The sequence below is a fragment of the Oryzias melastigma genome, linkage group LG9 (genome assembly GCF_002922805.2).
Source record: "Oryzias melastigma strain HK-1 linkage group LG9, ASM292280v2, whole genome shotgun sequence".
Taxonomy (NCBI): Eukaryota; Metazoa; Chordata; class Actinopteri; order Beloniformes; family Adrianichthyidae; genus Oryzias; species Oryzias melastigma.
In genome coordinates, this window is record NC_050520.1 from 608,326 (window position 1) to 630,047 (window position 21,722).

General features: G+C 45.1%; 1 protein-coding gene across 1 annotated transcript in view; it reads left to right on the forward strand.

Moving 5' to 3' along the window:
• Window positions 1-21,722, forward strand: part of adamts3 (ADAM metallopeptidase with thrombospondin type 1 motif, 3) — a 49,318-nt gene that overhangs the window by 20,755 nt on the left and 6,841 nt on the right. Inside the window, exons 11-15 of the mRNA XM_024258114.2 lie at window positions 3,772-3,855; window positions 4,161-4,241; window positions 10,132-10,295; window positions 12,538-12,694; window positions 15,173-15,305. Of these exons, the coding sequence (XP_024113882.2) occupies window positions 3,772-3,855; window positions 4,161-4,241; window positions 10,132-10,295; window positions 12,538-12,694; window positions 15,173-15,305 (619 nt within the window). The remainder of the gene's footprint in view (window positions 1-3,771; window positions 3,856-4,160; window positions 4,242-10,131; window positions 10,296-12,537; window positions 12,695-15,172; window positions 15,306-21,722) is intronic.

Consider the following 21,722-nt stretch of genomic DNA (forward strand, 5'->3'; position numbering starts at 1 on the left):
GGGGGGGGGGGGGGTCCTGTGATTGGACGAGGACGAGCGCCGAGCGGCCTCTGCTGATTGGTCCATGAGTGGAAGCTGTTACAGCTGTTTTTATTTCCAGCCGCTCTGTGAATCTCTTTAATTACCTCCAACACGAACACAAATCTGTGGTGATGAGCAGCGAACGCCCTGCAAACACGGAGCGCGGCCGGCGGCGGCGTGCTCAGGCGCCGTGGCGTGCTCCTGTTTGTGTTTGGAGAGCTGATCCACAGAATCAAAGGTGGGCGGGGACGATGAAGACGTCTGATGAAACACACTCTGAAGACATTGATTACACTTAAAGGATCAAATGAAAGTCTGATCTCTCAGATCATGATAGCACAGATCCACATACCATAGATCTGCTGCTGGAAAGAGGAAAGATTCAGTCAAGTCGGGTGACTGGATGGACCGGCGCATCAACGTCCGTCCAGACATGTTCTGGTTTTCACCAGAATCTGAAGCTCATGGAGCTGAAATGTCGTCTGGAGTTTCTGATGTTGTAGACTCGTCTTGTTGAACTCCAGCCCTCGAGGGCCGCTGTCCTACATGTTTTCCAACCAACCTCCTATAGAGGCTTCTTATTGGCTGAACACACCTGATCCAGGTAATCAGCAGCAGATAAGGCGGGATTTCTGGAAGACCAGCAGGACGTCGGCCCTCGAGGGCTGGAGTTTGACCCCTCTGTTCTACAGGAAGAGACCCTGATTGTGTCAGATGCCCCCTAGTGGTTCCAGATACTTTTGTTTTTAGTCCAGCTTCAAACAGGAAGTCACGAGCTGGATCAAATTCAGAACAAGAGAAACAATCCGTGTTCCTCCGACTGTAAAATGTTCTCAGGATAATCAAAGGAAATGGAGTTTGAGTCTCACTCCGAGGTCTTTTTCCACCACACAGACGAGCCGCCGAGCGTCTGAACGTCCTCACGGCTCGATTTTCTGTTTTCCAGCTGCAGTCCTTCATGGAAATGATTACGTCCTCTGTTCTGTTGTGTTCAGCTATTTTTAATTAAAATTGGGCTTAAATCCCATTTTTCTGGGTTTTCTGCGACCTGCTGTATTCAGGCCTCAGTGAATGAGACGCGTCTCACTGAATCTGGAGCATTCATGAAGGAGCAGAGCGCGGCGTCCTCCAGCCCGCCGTTCTTCATCTGAAGGGTCTGCTGGTGACCTTCACACAGACCTGCGCCTCCATTCACAGATGCTCTTTGTTGTACCTGAGAGGAAAACTCTGACTCTGTTCCGCTCGACTCCTAACAGGAAAGCAGTTAAGCAAGAGAGCCCAGAGCGAAAGCCCCTTGCTGGAGAAGACACCATGCAAGTATCGCTGCCATCGCCTCCTCGCTGCCTGAAGCTTTTAGTGCAGAAGATGCAGTAGAGAAGCAGTAGAGCTGCTCTTTAGTGTTTCTCTCTCTCTGATGGTTGGTGCCTCTCAGGTCACGCCTGGCCGAGTCCTCTTCCAGCCGAAATGAAAAGGTTTTGTTAAAGTAGCAGCAGTTAGCGGAGGGATGTTCAGCCGAGTGTACTGATGTTTGCTCCAGTCCGAGGCGCTGCACCTAACGGGCCAATTAAAGAACTTTCTCCACTAATGCTTTAGAGGCAGAAAAACCCAAATAAAACCTTCATTTGAGCTGAGCTGGGAGCAGCCTTAAATTGGCTGCCCTGGGGGGGATCTCCTCCAGAGTTCATCCAGACGTTCGTGTGGAAGTCCCGACCTGAGTTTCTGCAGAATTCTTAATCAGATCAGGAGAACGGCGGCTTCCTCGGAGCCCTCCTGCCCGTCAAAGCTGCAGAAAACTCCTGCTGTCCTGAGTCGTTGGTGAGGCTCAGCGGCTGAACGCTGACGGTTAGCTTACTGACCTTAGAGCTTCAACACCGGAGCTCCAGTGTTTATCTTCTCTGATTTACTACAACTACAGCAGGGGTCCCCAAACCTGTTTTCTTCTCCGATGGGGGCCGAGGTCAGTTTGTTGGCTAACAGAAAAACTGTATCGCCGAAAAAGTCAGTCAGAGCCTAAACGTGAAGGTTTGTGGTTTTTCCAGAAAACCACAAAGTCAAAATTTAAACAAGTCATTTCTGTAATCTTCACCGAAACATAATACAAAAACACTTTTAAAACTAGAAATATAGCATGAGCTGCGATAGATAAATAGCTGAAAATACTGAAATTGTTAGCTAAAACACTGAAGCTGATAGCTAGCTAAGATATTAACGAAGTGCCAAATTAACCGAAAAAATTAATTAGCCAAAACAGCTAGCATGTAGCTGAAATATGAGCTAAATGCCAAATTAGCCTAAAAAACTGGAAAAATCTCTTATTTAGTCAAAACAGTTTGGGGGCGGGGTCAAATGTGGAGGAGGGCTGGATCCGGCCCGCGGGCCGTAGTTTGGGGACCCCTGGGTAACAGGATAATTCCAGCAGATTGTGAAGGAGAAAAGCGTCTCAACGTTACAGAATGTTGCAGATTTTGTGCTCAAGCGGCAGCGCCTCAGGTGTTAAAGGGTTAAAGCTCTTCGTGACAAAGCCTTTGAAGACGTCATGGTTCAGTCTTCCTGCATCGACTCCTGATCCAAACCGTCAGCGAACCCCCCCAAAGGTTATGGAGAAACCTTCAGCTGCAGTTCTCAGCTTCTCCACATGCTAGCTAGGTTAGCATTAGCATTCTTAGCGAGTGCAGCTCTGAAAACGTGACTCGTGTCTGAATTCCTTCACGACTCGTAGAACTCTTCGGGTCGTTTCTCTACAACTGTCTGAATCTACAATTCAAAAATCCAGTGAGCTGGACGTTTCCCACAAGTCAACCGGCATGCATTGAGAGCAAATATAGACCAGAATGCATTGAGAGCAAATATAGACCAGAATGCATTGAGAGCAAATATAGACCAGAATGCATTGAGAGCAAACATAGACCAGAATGCATTGAGAGCAAATATAGACCAGAATGCATTGAGAGCAAATATAGACCAGAATGCATTGCATTTGAATGATTTGTCAGCTTAAAAACTGAATGGACATTTATTTTTTTAGTTTTCATCTTCAGAACACGTTCATAGTTTTGATAACATGTTCAGATTTATTAGGTTTATATTTCCAAAACGTCACATTTAAAAGACAAAAGTCGTGAGCTTGTTTCTGATTTCTATTCAAATCTAATCCAGAACTTCAGTCTTTGGGGTTGAGGCGTTTTGGGGGTTCAGACATCGTCCTGTCTTGTTAGGTCTCTCTTCTGAAAACAAATATTTTTACTCTTTCGTACGACAGAGTATTAGAGACCGTTTACAAACCAAACTTTACAAAGAAGACTGTAAATCTTCTACATCTACAAGCAGATGCTCCATGTCGTTCGTCTCTAAGAACGGCTCCAATAAACAGATAACTTTGGTTCTATTCTCGTTCATTTTTTACTGTCGTTCACGTTAATTCATTGCTTTTTATCTTGTAAATTTAGGAGATTCAAAGTTGTAATTTGAATAAGGTTTGTACGCTGGCTGTAATACTCCGTCGTAACATGACTACTGTTGTCTGAACATCCACAGTACTGTAGCTTTAAATGGACTCTTTCAGCCCATAAATAATCACCTGTTTGTGTTTGGAGCCTTTGTGTCCAGTGTGAACCCAGCGCTACGTTTCACTCTATGTTGATGACTCTTTCCTGGTCCTGCTCAGAAAGGCCAGCCGGTTCATCTGTGACACAGGAACCAGAGTTCTGGGAACAGAGAACCACTCGCTAACGGATTTCTCCTCTTTTAAAGGGAAGACCAGAGGAGCCTTCTCTTTACCCAAAGGAGCTCGAAATGTGTTTTTGAATGAAACTGAGGATTCTAGGAATGTGATGGGTGAGTGACGCGGGTTTGCAGGTGGTGGACGCTCCTGGCAGACGTGTCTTTGCTGGTCTGTAGTTTGAGGCTGAGCTCATTCATATCTTCATTGCAGCAGATGAAGGTGCAGACATGAATGAGCCTCTCTGACCTGCTCCCTCTGCAGCCCGTCTGTGGACCTTCTTAGAGCAAAGAACGTCTGCAGTCTGATGGACGTCCACCACCGCAGACCGTCCGAGGATTCTAACCCTCTGAACTCCTGTCTCTGTCTCGTCTCTCCTAACCCGCCTGCTTCGGCTATCCCTGCTGCAAACCTGCCAAAGGTTTCCTTAAGATGTTTCTGGTTCCTCCTGGAGCTAGACATGTGCTGGTCCAGGAGCTGGAGACCGGCCTGCACCTGGTGGGTAAGTCGACCTTCTGCGGCGAGCTCAGAGGACGCCACACACTCACGTCACTCACGAGTCATTCATTATCCAATGGAGTGAGGAAAGGAGGTTCTGGTTTCAGGAACATTTATTCCGATTGACAGAAACAGTTTAATGAATCAGATCAGATTATCAGCAGCTGAGGATCAGCAGGACGGAGGGAAAAACCAGCGACTGATGTTCAAGGAGACGGAGCTCTTCTGACGGTCCTCATGAAACACCAGAGAGCTTCGGACAGAACAGAACCGGACCGCCCTCGTCCTTCAGTCAGACCCAGATCTCTGCAGACGCGTAGTGTCAGACTGGACCCAGAGTCCAACCTGAGCTGATGGAAACATGCAGAACCACAATCAGAACCACAATCAGAACCACAGACAGAACTACAGTCAGAACCACAGTCAGAACCACAATCAGAATGACAGTGAGAACTACAGTCAGAACTACAGTCAGAACCACAGTCAGAACCACAATCAGAACCACAGACAGAACCACAGTCAGAACCACAATCAGAACCACAGACAGAACTACAGTCAGAACCACAGTCAGAACTACAGTCAGAACCACAGACAGAACCACAGACAGAACCACAATCAGAACCACAGTCAGAACCACAGACAGAACCACAATCAGAACCACAGACAGAACCACAGTCAGAACCACAGACAGAACCACAGTCAGAACCACAGACAGAACCACAATCAGAACCACAGACAGAACCACAGTCAGAACTACAGTCAGAACTACAGACAGAACCACAATCAGAACCACAGACAGAACTACAGTCAGAACGCGGCTGACCTCTAGGGTTCAGTGTTTTACTCAAAGACACTTCAACACTCGTGCAGCATCTTCTGTTAAGGAATTGAACTTGTGATTCTCCAATCAGAGGTTGACAGCTCTGCCTCTACACCACAGCCGCCCCTTTATGGTTATAATCCAGTGAACATTTCAATGTGGGCCCCATATGGTTCACCTTTGGGCTGAGTTGGTGGGCACCAGGCGGGTTTGTCTGCGGGATCCATGGTGGACCCACCTGGTGCCCACCCTGGTTTGAGAGGGGACTCAGTAGTCTGGATCAGTAGTATGAAGCTCTCTACGCCGTCTGCTGGGTAGCTCGTTAGCTCGCTACGCCGTCTGCTGGGTAGCTCGTTAGCCCGCTACGCCGTCCTCCAGGCGGCTGGTTAGCGTAGGGAGCCAGACCTCTGAGTCCACTCCACACGGACCTTCACACGGTTCCATTGTTTCCACAAAGTGTGGACTCTAATGCCTCGAGGATGTTGCTAATGAAGCTGCAGACTTCAGATAAACGTTTGTGTTTAGAAAATATCAATTTGTGATCTGAACTTTTGATCATTTTATTTTTAAGCTTTATCTATACGTCCGATGAGGCTGAAGTTGGTGTTGACTTTTCATAAATCAAACACTTGGTTTGATTGAAACTTGATTGTTTGAGCTGTTTTTACTGTAGAATTCATTCAGTGAAAAACAGAATTTATTTATGAATCATGAAATATTTGGGTCCACTGATATAGTTGATGACAGAGTCAGCGTGAAGTTTTCCTAAAAAAGACTTGTTTTCATTATGTTCTGATTCTGCTTCCTTCCATGTCGTTTAGTCTTCTTTTGTTGGAAATGAGCTTCAGCTCAGAAAAGAGAATCTGGATGTAAAACAGACAGAAACAGAGAAAGTCCTTCCTCTTCTCTTCCCGTCTCCTGTTTGGTTAAAGGCTTAAAGTGAGATGATTTCTGCTAATGTAAAAAACTTCAAGCAGAGTAAAATGTGCGGTCTAGAGTGCGAGGACGCGGCTTTGAAGGTAACGGTCCTGAAATGAGGAGAGTGATCTGCTCACTCGCAGACGGAACATAAAAGAGAACCAGGAGAAGCTGGAAAATCACCGTTTATGCTGTCAGAGATAACAACCCGTTCTCCATCATTTGGGTCAGATTTCTGATCAAACATCAACACTTTTAATGTTAATATTGTAAACAGAGTTTCAGCTCTTACTGAAAGTTCCTGCAGATTCAGAGAAATCAAAGTTTCTTGTGTTTCATTTGTCGTTCGGTCGTTAAGAGAAAACGTGATGCTGCTGTGATTTACAGCACCGTGAACAACCTAACATTCAATATTAAAGCTGAGTTTTTACCATTAATGATCAATGCATCAATGATCTGGACTGAAAATGTAGAAATATTTTAATGTTGACTTTAAGAATCAGATTACAATAATTATATAAAGTAGTTCAGTAAATCTCAGTAGAATTTCTAAACGTTCAGCTGTTTTCACTCTGAAGCAAAAACTCTATTAAAGGAGCGATGAGATTAAAGCATCAAACTCCTGTTTGAGCTGGAATTTATTGAAGACAGGACACAACTGGAACACATACGGTATTCTGCATCTAAAATGAAAGTTTTTTTTGCTGATTATCTGGTAAGAGGATAAATTGAAGGTTTTGTAAACCAGGGGGGCGGAGCTTGCAGCACAGACTCTTCCTGGAGGGAGCTGTTGGCATCGATCTTACATCAGCACGTTTCCAACCGCTCGTTTTCGTGGGTATGGGAGGGGCTGCTGCAGACAGGCAGGTTTTCACAGGATTACTCTTAAATTTATGAACGGATCAAAAAACCACTTTGGGGTTCTTTATAGAGAGGAATGAACAGTAGAATGGATTTAAAACCTCAGAAAGGAGAATTTTCATGGTAGGGCCATTAAAAGCTAAATTCTAAAGCTAATGTAAATGCTAAAGCTAATGCTAATGTTAAAACTAATGCTAATGTTATTGCTAATGTTAATGCTAATGCTAATGTTAAAGCTAAAGTCAAAGCTAATGCTAATGTTAAAGCAAATGTTAAAGCTAATGCGAATGTTAATGCTAATGCTAATGCTAATGTTAAAGCTAATGCTAATGTTAAAGCTAATGCTAAATCTAATGTTAAAGCTAATGCTAATGTTAATGCTAATGTTAATGCTAATGTTAATGCTAATGTTAATGCTAATGTTAATGCTAAAGCTACAGTCAAAGCTAATGCTAATGTTAAATCTAATGTTAAATCTAATGTTAAAGCTAATGCTAATGTTAATGCTAATGTTAAAGCTAAAGCTAAAGTTAAAACTAATGTTAAAGCTAATGCTAAAGCTAAAGTTGAAGCTAATGTTAAAGCTAAAGTCAAAGCTAATGCTAATGTTAAAGCTAATGTTAATGCTAATGTTAATGCTAATGTTAATGCTAAAGCTAAAGTCAAAGCTAATGCTAACGTTAAATCTAATGTTAAATCTAATGTTAAAGCTAATGCTAATGTTAATGCTAATGTTAATGCTAAAGCTAAAGTTAAAGCTAATGTTAAAGTTAAAGTCAAAGCTGCCTCTGGACTTTCCGTTTCATAGTGTCCATAACAAAGACTCCTGAAGATTCTGCTGCAGCTGGAATCCTGTTTGGGTTTGCTGTCTGCTCGTTAGGATTCAAAGTCTGTCTTCTCTGCTCTCGGCGGTTCTGACCCGTTTGTCTTTTAAGGAGCAGAACAAAGGGATCCTGGAGAGGCTCCTCTGTAACAGCGGAGCAGATGACCTTTCAGAGACCTCCGCTGTAATAGTGGTTTGATAAGAGCTGAGCTGATGTTCTGTTCAGCCTCTGACATCAGAACCAGCAGAATTAGAGCTCTAAGATCCAGTTCTGACTCTCACTGTGGCGGTCTGGTTCAGTTTTTCTGCATCTGATTTAGATTTGGACCTTCAGAGTTACCAAGTTCAGTCTGAGATTGTCCCACATATAATCCTGATCTACAGATAATCTGAATCCATCAAAGTCAAATGTTGGAGCTGCAGTTCTTTTTTCCCACAATCCTCTGCTCTCTCTGTCTCCTCCATCTGCTGTTTCGAGTCACAGCTGACAAGTTCTTCTGGTTCTGGTTCTACTGAAACCCAGAAAACATGACGAAGTCAGAGAGATCACGAGGAGAACCAGAGAATTCCTGAGAGATTCTGAGCTCAGATTGACAGAACCAGAACTTTGTTCAGAACCAGAACTCTTCATCTGCCGCTCGTCTTTTGCTAGGAGAAGATTCATGTTTGGAGTGAGGATCAGTTCTGCTCTCTTGGCACATTCCATTCATAAACACGTCGCTTCAAAACAGAAATAGATCCTTCAGAAGCAGATCGGCTGTCTGATCCGGTAATCCAGATCCGGAGGGATCCGAACGTGTCTCAGCGTCCTCTGAGACGGAGCTGGAACTGTAGGTTAAACTGGAGCGGTCCAAACTCCTTTAGTGAAGCTGTGAGCTCGGTGTTCTGAAGGAGTTCTGGAACCCAAATCCATCCCTGCTGTCAGTTTGATTTCCTGTAAATGAAACTGCTGATGGATCATTTCTGATCTGCTTTAACTACATCTGTGGATCTGCTGCTCCGCCTCTGCAGACGTTCTGCTCGTCCGTCTTCCCGTCAGCATCGATTTCCTCTGACGGTGGATGAGATGATGAACGTCTGCGGCGAGCGTCCATCAATACTCTCACCTTCTCAGGTAGAACAACGGTTTCATCATCACAGCTGTCCTCGAGTCGACTCTCCCACGATGAACCGTCGTTCTCCACACGGAGTCTGGTACAGAAATGTGAGGATCCAGACTAACTAAAACTCAAAGGAGAATCTGGAAATTTGATTCCAGAAAAGACGGAAACGCTCCGAACTTCTGGAGGAGGAGTTTCAATCTGATGAAAAATACGACATTTATTAGAATTAAAGATGATTTACTGACCATAGAAATGTCAATCATAATTATTTATTACAGAATTATTCATCATAGAAATATGAACCATAGAAGTATAAATCATTTTTAAACTATTCCTCAGATAATTATCAATAATGGAATTATTAACCATAGAAATCTAGAACTATTTATATCAGACCATGGAAATATTAAACAGAATTATTCAACCATTTGATTGTTAACCATATAATTATTTATCATAGAAATGTCACTCATAGAATTGTTAACCATAGATTACCAACTATAGAATTATTAAACATAGAACTGTTCATGACAGAAGTTATCACATATTATTCATCACAGAAAGACACAACAAATGTTGTTTTTTTCTTTCCAAAAGAAGGTTTTGTGTTGTGGACCTCAGTCTCACGGTATCCCATCAGGCCATGTGGGCTGTGGAGCTGAGCCGTGACCTCAGACCCTGTGGGGCCGCAGTGAACCATCTCATGAAACCCATTTTTATGTTTCTTTACTGCTGCAGTCAGACTTCACTGGTGTAGTTCTGCTGTTTGAAGCTAATGCTTTTATTGGGAACCACATGGACTTCAAGAGTTTAACTTTTAATGAATAAAAAATGTTTTTTTTCTTTTCAGTCACCATTTGATTTATTATTCATTCCATTAGAGATTACTAGTTTCAAACTAAAGTTTAAGATGTACATCATCAGAGGAAGAAATGAGCTCTGATGGAGTCCTTGAAGGAGTCCAGAGGCGACAGAGAGACGGCTCCATGTTTCTGTCACTCTGATGAAAGACCTCCGAGCGCCGTGGAGGAGCGTTCACCACGGCTGACTCAGTCTGAAACCAAAACCTGGTTTATACCTTTACCTAGTTCCACGACCTTCAGAGACGTCACCTCCACTCTTTGGGCTGTAGTTCAGCTGTTTTCACTCACACTGTACTGGACTCCACCAGAGTTCACCTGTAAACAAACCAAACGGACGCTGTGATGGGAAACAGTTCAAAGTTCTTCTAACTCTGAGAAGATGCAGCCAAAGATCCTAAAATCAGTTTCAGTTTTCTCTCATTTTCATAAAAACTCTTTTGGATCTTCGCCCAGAAGAACGCAGAAGTTTCTGATGAGGTCTGAGTCCAAACTATGACTGATTCCAGCCGTCAAGAACCAGGCGACCGGCCATTACATCCTGAACGGGAAGAGCGAGGACATGAAGACGAGGAGCTTCATCGACCTGGGGGTGGAGTGGCACTACATGGTCGAGGGAGACGTGGAAACGCTGCACACTGACGGGCCGCTGCATGAGCCCGTGGTGGTTCTGGTGAGAGATCCTCTGTCCTCGGTGATGGGACACTTACTGTAAACTCTTTTCTCTCCTGGTCAGTACCTGAACGTGAGTCTCAAATGTGGGACAAAAACTAACCAGAACATGCTCTTCAAAACCCACAAAGTCACAGGTTTACTCCCAAACTGCTGATTTCATGAGTCGACCACTAAAATAAAAAATAAAAAAATCAATTCCCTGTTCTGGTGATGCGATCTCGTGGAGACTTGAACCAGGTCCTCGAAGAGCGGCCGATCTGGAGGTCTTCATCACCTCTGGAGTCTTCAGCATCCCAGAAACTTGTCTTTGCCTTCACCCGAGGTCTAAAGCACAGGTGTCAAACTCCAGGCCTCGAGGGCCGGTGTCCTGCATGTTTTCCAACCAATCTCCTTATTGACCAAACACACCTGATCCAGGTAATCAGCAGCAGATAGAGCAGGGTTTCTGGAAAACCAGCAGGACGTCGGCCCTCGAGGCCTGGAGTTCGACACCTAAAGGATTTTCTACTTCATCAAAACCCATAATAATACACCACCTTGTGGTCATCTGGTGAACTGATGAGGTCTACGTAGACCACCTTTGAGGACTGGGTCAACACAAGCACACTGGGTCCAGAGAGACCCTGAGGATTGAGGTCTACGTAGACCACCTTTGAGGACTGCGTCAGCACAAACACACTGGGTCCAGAGAGACCCTGAGGATTGAGGTCTACGTAGACCACCTTTGAGGACTGTGTCAACACAAGCACACTGGGTCCAGAGAGTGGTGAACTGATGAGGTCTACGTAGACCACCTTTGAGGACTGCGTCAACACAAACAAACTGGGTCCAGAGAGACCCTGAGGATTGAGGTCTACGTAGACCACCTTTGAGGACTGTGTCAACACAAACAATCTGGGTCCAGAGAGACCCTGAGGATCGTATCCTGGAAAAGATTTATTTCCACAAACAAATATAAAGAAAGTTCAATGTAGCCACTGGCAGGATTATTGATGCGTTTTAAAATGTTTCTGACATTTGATCCAAAGTTTAAATTGATTTGAGTTATTTTATTGGCAAAGACGGCTCACTCTGTCGACAATATCAATGCACACAAACTCTCAGATGATCTTGTTTGTGGTCGCATTATCCATCAGCGTTCCTCTGGGGCTTCACTCTGACTGCCGACAGAATCCTCTCTAAACTCCGCCTCACACACAAATTACTGCTTTATTGACTGACTGAAAAATCTGAATCCAACAGCAAACAGTTTCACAACAGATGAGGAGAAATCTTCTGGGAGGAGCTGCAGGCAGAACGTCCTCAGAGGAGCCCAGAGACGAGAACGGACGCTCCTGCAGACCTTCCAGATATTCACAGTTCATTTAGCTAAAGCTGAGAGATAAAAGCTGAATCATGGAGATGTGATGCAGATTAACCTCAAGTCGTGAACTTCAGGCATTTGAATCACCAAACCAAATGTTCTCCCTTTAGGATGAGACTGATTTTAATTAAAATCAGGTTATCTGCTTTAGTTTGAGCCTCAGTCTGCAGTTTCTCTGATAACATTTGAGGAGGAAAGTTGTAATCCACCTTCTGACAGCAGTTTGCAGCAGAGAATATGTCTGATAACATCCATTCCTGCAGGAAACCAGCTGCAGCTTATTTACACTGCGCTCTGCATGACATTTGTGAAATGGATTTTAGAGTTTCATAACCGTCCACGGTCCTTTGGAGGCACAAGAAAGCGGTTCTTCATCTCAAAACCACCTGGAGTCTGACACAGGATGCAGGTTTTTCTGAGTCAGGACCAGCATGTTCATCATCATCATCATCATATTATTCTAGTCCGAACACAGAAGCTTCTAGAAACCAGCCTCTTCCAGACCAAACATGTGGAATTTCAGATCAAGTAAAACAGAACAATAAATATTTATAATCATTTCTGTCACTTCAGGGTCTGTTTGAGTTCAGCAGGAGATTCTAATAATAGTCAATGTTACACAAACTTCACTACAGTCTGACCTTTGAATACACAGAGGATATTATGCTATAAAACTGGATTCTACATTTATGGGGATCGTTCATGTTTTTTCATCACAATAAAAAGTTTGAATTTTCCTTTTTGAAGCTCAAATATTGATCATCTGTAGAAGACAAACAGTCGCGTCGTTTTGTGTTTCCAGTGAAGAGTTTGAACAGACAGTTTGCTCCAAAGCTTTCCTCACTGCAGACCTTTGATCCTCTGTTCTGGTTTGTAGATCATCCCGAAGGACAACGAGACTCGCTCCACCTTAATGTACAAGTACATCATCCACGAAGACTCGGTTCCAGTCAACAACAACAACGTGATCCAGGAGGAGACCTATGAGTGGGCTCTGAAGAACTGGTCGCCGTGCTCCAAGCCCTGCTCTGGAGGTGAGAGACCGCCACAGACGGAGACCCCAAAGTTCTTCTGGGCTTTGGTTCCACACTCGTCGTCTTGTTCGCTCTTGAGATCGGTTTAAAAAAGTAAACATGTTTGCCTATGAACCAAAGAAATTAAGTTCATAATTAAATGTAAAGAGAAAAATGCAGTGAAGCCCGGAAAGGTCCAAATCTGAGGAACTGATTCCAGAGAGAATCCTTTGAATTCTGAGGATCAGAGCGCCCGCGACCTGTCCAGGGTAAACTCCGCCTTCACCCGTCAGCAGCCGGGATAGGCTCCGGCGCCCCCGCGACCCGAAAGGGACGAAGCGGACAAGAAGATGAATGAATGATCAGAGCGTTATGAAAGGAATAAAGCTCGAGGAGGTGTCCGTTATCAGGAGTGACTGGAGGACCTGGATGCAAGGACCGGCCAGGACGAAGCAGACATGAAGCTGACGTGAAACGACATGAAGCGACTTGAAGCTGACGTGAAACGACGTGAAGTGACATGAAGCTGACGTGAAACGACATGAAGCGACGTGAAGCAGACATGAAACAGACATGAAGCGACTTGAAGTGACATGAAGCAGACATGAAGCTGACGTGAAACGACATGAAGCGACGTGAAGCAGACATGAAACAGACATGAAGCGACTTGAAGTGACATGAAGCTGACGTGAAGCTGATATAAAGCAGACATGAAGCGACTTGAAGCTGATATAAAGCAGACATGAAGCGACTTGAAGTGACATGAAGCTGACGTGAAGCTGATATAAAGCAGACATGAAGCTGACGTGAAACGACATGAAGCGACGTGAAGCTGATATAAAGCAGACATGAAGCTGACGTGAAGCAGAGATGAAGTGACATGAAGCAGACATGAAACAGACTTGAAGCAGACATGAAGTGACATGAAGCAGACATGAAGCTGACATGAAACGACATGAAGCAGACATGAAGCAGACTTGAAGTGACATGAAGCAGACATGAAGCAGACATGAAGCAGACTTGAAGTGACATGAAGCAGACGTGAAGCTGACATGAAGCTGACGTGAAACGACATGAAGCGACGTGAAGCTGATATAAAGCAGACATGAAGCGACTTGAAGTGACATGAAGTACAACGTGAAGCAGACATGAAACGACATGAAGCGACGTGAAGCAGACATGAAGCAGACTTGAAGTGACATGAAGGCGATAAGAAGCAGACATGAAGCAGACATGAAGCAGACGTGAAACAGACTTGAAGTGACATGAAGCAGACATGAGGCAGACTTGAAGCAGACATGAAGCAGACTTGAAGTGACATGAAGGCGATAAGAAGCAGACATGAAGCAGACTTGAAGTGACATGAAGCAGACATGAAGCAGACGTGAAGCAGACTTGAAGCTGACATGAAACAGACATGAAGCAGACTTGAAGCTGACATGAAACGACTTAAAGCAGACATGAAGCAGACTTGAAGTGACATGTCCTCTTCATGTTTTTGGCTGATTTTAAGCTGACAGTGAGGTAAGGATTCTGATGGATTTTTGAGGCTCTGGTTTCTGCAGACAGAAGAATCCTGAACGTCTCTGTTCAGAAAACAGGACAGTTATTCTGGTGATGATGAGTGACAGACTGACAGCCTCCACAGAGACCCCCCCCCAGCTGGCCTCACTAAAGCAGATGGACTGTGGTTCTGTTCGGTTCTGCAGTGGGTCTTCTGTTTTGGCTTCTCCACAGATGATGAAGCACTGCAACAATTTTCCTCCAATTTTAAACGGGTTTCTCTGCGTTGCTAGGCAACCAGTTTGAAACAACTTCTCCTAAATCACTGCTACTGCTGTTTCTACAAACACATTCTGGCAGACCTGAAGTGCAGAGCTACTTTACTGACATTTGGGTCAATACAGTCGTTTTCTCTGACTTTAATGCAGCAGCTCAAGAATCAGGAAGTTCTTTAGAATCTTTAGAGAATCTGAAGGACTGATGGTCTGAAGTTTGAATCTAAATTCTGCTTTTAAAGAACGTGAAAGTGACCGGGTTTACAGAGGAGGGAGACGCCCTAAAACCACACCTGCTGCACAGCTGATGTTTGCTCCTCCCCCTCTGACACATTCACATGCTCCACCTTCTTTGGCCCCGCCCAGGAAGAAAACCACTTTAACCAAACCAACCGTCCTGGTGTCATGAAAACATTGAAACAACAGTAAACTAAACGTGAAACGACTCCAAACCAACTTCTGACCACAAACAGAACCGGCTGTCACTCATGACTGATTACCTGGTTCAGGTGTGTCCAGCCAATGAGAACATCCCAGAGCAGGAACGTTGGAAAACATGCAGGAAGGTGGCACTCGAGGCCCGGGGGTTACCTATCCCTGATTTAGACTCATGAACCTGCAGACTGAAGGGAAACGGGATGAAGAAGAAGAGCAGAGAGGTCAAAGGTCAGACGTGATGTTTCTCTGGTGCATTAACCTCCTGCGTCTCCGTCCTCCTCAGGCTTCCAGCAGACGAAGTACGGATGTCGGAAGAAGGGAGACACCAAAATGGTTCACCGCGGTTTCTGCGACGCCAACAAGAAGCCGAAGCCCATCCGGCGGATGTGTAACCTGCAGGACTGCTCGCAGCCTCAGTGAGTGAAATGATCCACACCGCTTCCTAAAGTCTGCATTTACATCCAAGTGGGACCTTGAGGCAGCGCTCCGATAACGGCGTGCTGTCCTCAGCGAGAGAGGAATGGAAATGAGGCTCCTCCAGTCCAACTTAAAATAATCTGCTCTGACTTATCTGGATGGAGAGACTGCCTCGTAATCCTCCGGCCTCCCAAAAAAAACCCCGATTTGTTACGGATCTTTATCCGCATCCGGATGAAACGTCCTCCTGCAGGAATCTGACGAGGGGAGAATAAAACATTCCTCCTTAAAGAATCCTCTGCAGACTCTGGATCTGTTTAACGGATGTGAGGAAACCTAAAAAGAATCTCAAATCTGCAGGTAGGAGAGGTTTCCACGTGACACGTGCACGTCTCTGAGACGGGGGGGAGGGGGGGGTCATTTCGGACCCTCATGAATCATATCCGTGTTCCTGTGAATCATGTTGGAAAAGCTAAAGAATCCAAAGGAAATCGTCCTTTTTCTCCTGCTAGAAACAACAGAAGAGTGTGGGGGGAGGGGTTGAGGGTTTGGGTGGGGCTTGCAGCAGCTTTTGGGAGGCGGGGCTTTTACCTGGTTGTGATGTATTACATGCATTGACTGTATATAGAGAACTGCACAGAAGGACCTCACCCCCCTGGTGTTCCAAACAGGAAGTTCCTGTAAATCCCACAGACCTCTATGGACATTAATCTGTGATCTGTTTTTTAAAGATGTTTTCTGTAGTTCAAGTTCAAAACTGACCAATCAGATGCCTCAAGAAAAGTAGGCGGATCCTGGTGGCTCCATGTTCAACATCCAAAACGTTTGGTTGGCAGATTTCATATAAACCACTTCATAGTGATTGGGGTGTCAAAAGATGTGGGAGGAGCTTATCTTCACAGATGTGGGAGGAGCTCCTCAAAACAGATGTGGGAGGAGCTTATCTTCACAGATGTGGAGAAGTGTCCCTGTGTCATGATCTTAAACCAGGCCTGAAGCACAGACGACTCGCATGAGTGAATGCTGAAGTAGGAGGGGCACATTGACTGTTAGCTCCGCCTACCTCAACAACATTCTGCAAATGGTCTTTGCCTCTGTTGGGTCCAGCGGACAGATGTCTCTGAAATGCCTCAGAAACCATTTAGACTCCGACCACAACCATGTTCTGATCTACCAAAGGCTTCCTGGTGGTTTTTGAAGGATTATGTAGATTTTAGACAAAGTCTGTGTTGTTTTCTAGGACATAGTTTCTGCAGAGCGGCAGGAGTTCAGTAGAAAATCACCTCTGAGTTGAGGGTGGGACTGTTGACTCATAGCCCTCTGATGATATCCCATCATGCCTGTGTTTGCACTCTCTCCTGCCACCTTACTACCACTCACAACCCCAAGCTAACATTAGCGTAGCAACAAAAACAGAGAAATATCAGATCAATCCAGTTCTGATCCAGATTCCAGCTCAGACCAGGAAAACTAAGATGTTCATGGATCTATTGTCTGTGAATGGAGGATTTAGAACTGGACCAGAGAGGGTCTGCAGACAGTCTTCTGGTGGGGCTGCCTGTAGATGGCGCTCTGTGTCCAGGTCAGGGTGTAGAATCCTGCTCTCTGATTGGACGCGTGTGCTGCTGTAATCAACGTGTAAGCTCCTGTGGACTGAAGTTCCTGCTGGTAGACCAGATGAAGGTCTGTGACCTGAAGACCCGGTCCGGTCCGGTCAGACAGACACCAGCCCAGAACCCAGAGAGACTCCCGCTCCCACCAGTCTGCAGTGAATGTGAGTTCCGATCCTCTGGTGTCCGAGTCTCCGTTTTGTTCAAGATTGTCATTTTTAAATCATCAAATGAACTGTTCAGGTAGAAAAGCAGCTCCTGCTGTACGGCAGAAAGACGGTGGAGAGAGAGACCTGAACAAAGAGAAGCGGACTGCTGTCAGAATGAAGGAACCTGCAGAGAAATGAGGACGTTGCTGAGGCTGACTCAGCGTTTCCACCTTCAAATGATATTCAGCAGCTGCTGCAGGTCTTCTGTAAACCTAGAAACACTCTGAGACTACGACGGTTAACCACGACGACCAAAGAAGTGATGGAGGACAGACGGAAACACACTCATGCAAACGTCTGAGCATTTTAGAAACGAGAAATCCAGAAATATCTGGAGATGAAAACCAACATCTGATCTGGATCTTTAACAGATTGTTTCCTGGTTTAACAAAAACAGAAAGATTTAATAATGGATCCTCCAGAAAAGTCGTTTTCATCCATCCATCATCCATCCATCATCCATTCATCCATCATCCATCCATCATCCATCATCCATCCTCCATTCATCCATCTTCCATCCATCATCCATCCATCATCCATCCATCATCCATTCATCATCCATTCATCATTCATCCATCATCCATCCATCATCCATCCATCATCCACCCATCCATCCATCATCCATCTTTCATCCATCTATCATCCATCATCCATTCATCCATCATCCATCCATCCATCCATCATCCATCCATCATCCATTCATCCATCATGGATCCATCCATCCATCCATCCATCCATCCATCCATCCATCCATCCATCATCCATTCATCCATCATCCATCCATCCATCATCCATCCATCCATCCATCCATCATCCATCCATCATCCATTCATCCATCATCCATCCATCCATAGGACTTAGTTTCTGCAGAGCAGCAGGAGTTTAGTAGAAATCTACCTCTGATTTGTGGGCGGGGCTGTTGATGCAGAGTAATCTGCCCCCCTCCCTCACACCCCTAACCTGACATTAACTGGGCAACTAAACCAGCAGCAATGTGGTTTCTATCCATCCGTCTGGTTCTGATCCAGATTTCAGCTCAGACCAGGAAAACAAAGACGTTCATGGATCGATCTGCAGGTGGATGATCAGAATAGGGCGGAGCTAAGAGCCAGTGGCTCGCCGTACTAACCCCTATGTCACAATTATCTTTTGAAACACCATGTTTTCATCTGATTCCGATCAATGTGAATAAAGAAATCCAGTTTAAACTTCATTTCTCCATGTGGAGAAAAACCTGTTAGAATCAGAGTTTTCATGGAGTTCTTTCCAGCAGAATCCCTGCAGTGACGGCATGTTGTCACATTTGTTTATCTTTTATTGTGTTTCCAAACTTTGGCGCTGAGCCGATCCAATTACAGAGCAGCGACTCGGCTGCAGCGTTTGCTGGAGTTGTTTTCCTGACGTTTGTTCCTCGGCGCCGCTGTAGCGACCCACGGCAGAGAACAGCCCGTGTTCGGGGCGGAGACGCCTGGAAACCCAGCGCCGTTGAATCAGACGACTCCGACGAGCCGTCCATGACGGAGGTCGGGTTTCAGCCTCCAGCCCAGCAGGACAGACGTGACGGCGCCGGACCAACCCTCAGTCTGGATTCACAGAACCCTGCTGCAGAACCTCCCAGAACCGGTTAATGCTACAGAATCCCTCAGAACCTGTTGGTGCTGCAGAACCCTTCAGAACTAATTAATGCTGCAGAACCCTTCAGAACTAGTTAATGCTGCAGAACCCCTCAGAACCTGTTGGTGCTGCAGAACCCTTCAGAACTAGTTAATGCTGCAGAACCCTTCAGAACCGGTTAATGCTGCAGAACCCCTCAGAACTGGTTAATGCTGCAGAACCCCCCAGAACCGGTTAATGCTGCAGAACCCTTCAGAACCGGTTAATGCTGCAGAACCCCTCAGAACCTGTTAATGCTGCAGAACCCCCCAGAACCGGTTAATGCTGCAGAACCCCTCAGAACCTGTTAATGCTGCGGACGTCCCTCTCCGGGGGCCACGTTAGAAAATGGTAATAAAAATGTGCCTAAATATTCTGTAGATGAATAAGGAAACACAAAGTAAATCGTAAAATATGAATTTCGACCCGTGGAAACATCCAGACGATCTTCTGACTACAGTAGAACGCTCATTTTTCTCTGATCATCCTGAAGATCTCTTCATCTTATTACTGCAGAATTCCCTGTTTTTGGTCTAAAAGAAGTTTCCTCTTTAGAATATTTTACATTTAAAGTCCTGCCTAACTAGCCAGCTGTTCTTCAAGATTGACAGGTTTGTCAGCTAATCAGAGGTCAGGACAGACGGGCGTTTCCCCCTGGGACCGGTTCCTCCAGGACTTTAGCTGAACGTTAGTCCTGAGAACGTCAGCAGCAGTGTGACCCTGTCACTGGGGTCTCTGTGGACCCTCAGCTGTTTACGGGGCCAAACCGAAGGAAATGAAAGTTTAGACGGTTGTCTCAGATCAGCTGGAGCTTCCAGCAGACAGAACCTTGAAAACCTTTCACTGAGGCGCCTCAAGCATGTTCTTTCTGGATGCTAACATCAGACATGCTGTCCGGATTTATCTCTGGGACTCAATAATCAACTGGGGGGGGTATTTGCTGGAGTAGTGATGCGATAAATACCGCGATGCCCGGCTCACCATGTGATACGGATCACCATACATCCAAAGACCGAACTCAACCGTTTCACTTTTTATAGAGTTTGACTCAGAAAAAATAGAAAAAGAAATAAGAAGATGAATCTCATTTTATCTAAGGATCAGATCATTAATCATCTGGATCTCATACACAAGTTACTTTTACCCCCAAATTCATGGTGCTTTTATTTTGGTGAACTAAGAAATATTTCTTCTTAAAGGGAACATTCCACGTTTTCTGATTACCACAATAACGTATATTTCAGCAAAAGAAAAAAATGTAGAAAACAAAACTAAGATGTAAATAAATATTTAACTAGATATCCATGTTAGCATTTTAAATCGAAGTATCGCCGCATGAAGTATCGCGATATACCGCGATACATCACGATATATCACCAAATGGATATGATGGTATCAGCGTGTTGGTGGAGTTTCTCTAGACATTTTAGGACGTTTGTTTGCATATTTGGACCACACAGGTGTGTTTACAGGTTTAGTCTGTCAAAGCTCAGAGTTTAGGATCAGCTGATCCTCAGATGTTTATATGGTAGCATTAATACATGTCAGCTGACTTTATCGCCTTCAGTCTGGGAGCTGGTTGCTGCTGGAGTCTGGAAGATGAAAAGGAGTTTCTCACTTTAAAATGGTTTGACTTCATAAAGGTGAAGGTCCTTCAGCTGATAGACGGAGTTTTGTTGTTTTTACATCAAAGTCTTTTTTAGAGTTTCCAAACATTTGTTTCTTCTCTGGAAGAACTTCAAACTCCAACGATCATCTCAGAAGAAGAGGGAAGTTCTGACTGGAAGACATTGATCCAGTTTAGCAGAACCTGAAGTTCTAGTGGACCGTAAAGCAGATGTTCTGCCTTCATTCAGCCTGTTGGACTTCCAGCTTTGGTCCATCATGATGACTCCAGGAGTTCTGCTCCAATCAGGATGAAGCAGCTGTAGCTGATCAGGCGGTGAGCGACCGACCAGCTCTGATGACGGTATTAGGTCACTTTATGTCAACTGTGACGACTTCCTCTTCCTGTCACAGAGAACCAGCAACTTTCAAACCTAAACGTCTGTAGATGTTTAAGAAGGAGCTGAAATGAGGATGTTTTGTGATGTTTTGACGTATTTGTAGATTTATTTACAGACTTTCATGTTACTATTCATACAAATATACCAGCTGGAACAGACTTTTGACAGTAGCGCTGTAAAGCTTCATGCTTTAGCGGAAAGACCCCCCCCCCAAACTCTGTCAGGTTTCCATGGTAACACAGTATTGTTGGGATTCTCATTGTCAGAAAAGTACATTCCGATTTGTGACAATCTGCTTCTTTTTTATTCTTAAACTGTAAATAGTTTTTTGTCAGAAATTCTACATCTTGACTTCCCCTCCTGGTCCCGCCCCTGTTGCCATGGCAACAGGAGATATCGCTCCATAGGGGAGGCCCCACAGGGCTTTTGGCTGGGGGAGTTTCTCTGGTGTCACCCTCACGCTGAGAAGGGAATCGAACTCTGTCGCGTCCCTCTCCACCACAGCCGGATGCGTGTTTCCTCACTGAAGCTTTGAAATGTTTTTCTTCAGAAATCTGAAGGTGATCTTCAGCTAAAGCGTGAGGCGAACTCAGAGTCAACGTGAGACGCTGGCTGAGCCTCTTTAGAACCTGAAACCGCATGTGGCTGAGAGGAAACCAGCAGTGATCAAAGGACTGCACCTCCTGGTGGGGGTGGGGGGGGTGGTTTGAGCCAGCTGCAACCTGCTGTGCCCCCCCCCCCACATGAAAGGAGGAGGTTGTGTTTGGAGCAGCAAGAATTATGCACAGAAACCACATGCAAGCTCTGACACGCTAATATTCTGAAAAAATCTGTTTCCTGTTTGTGCATGAGTCCACTTCCTGTTTTAGTAATAAATCCACTTCCAGACCGCCGGTCTGGCCCCGTCTGGTGGGGGGGTGTCTGGGGGAGCGGGGGTC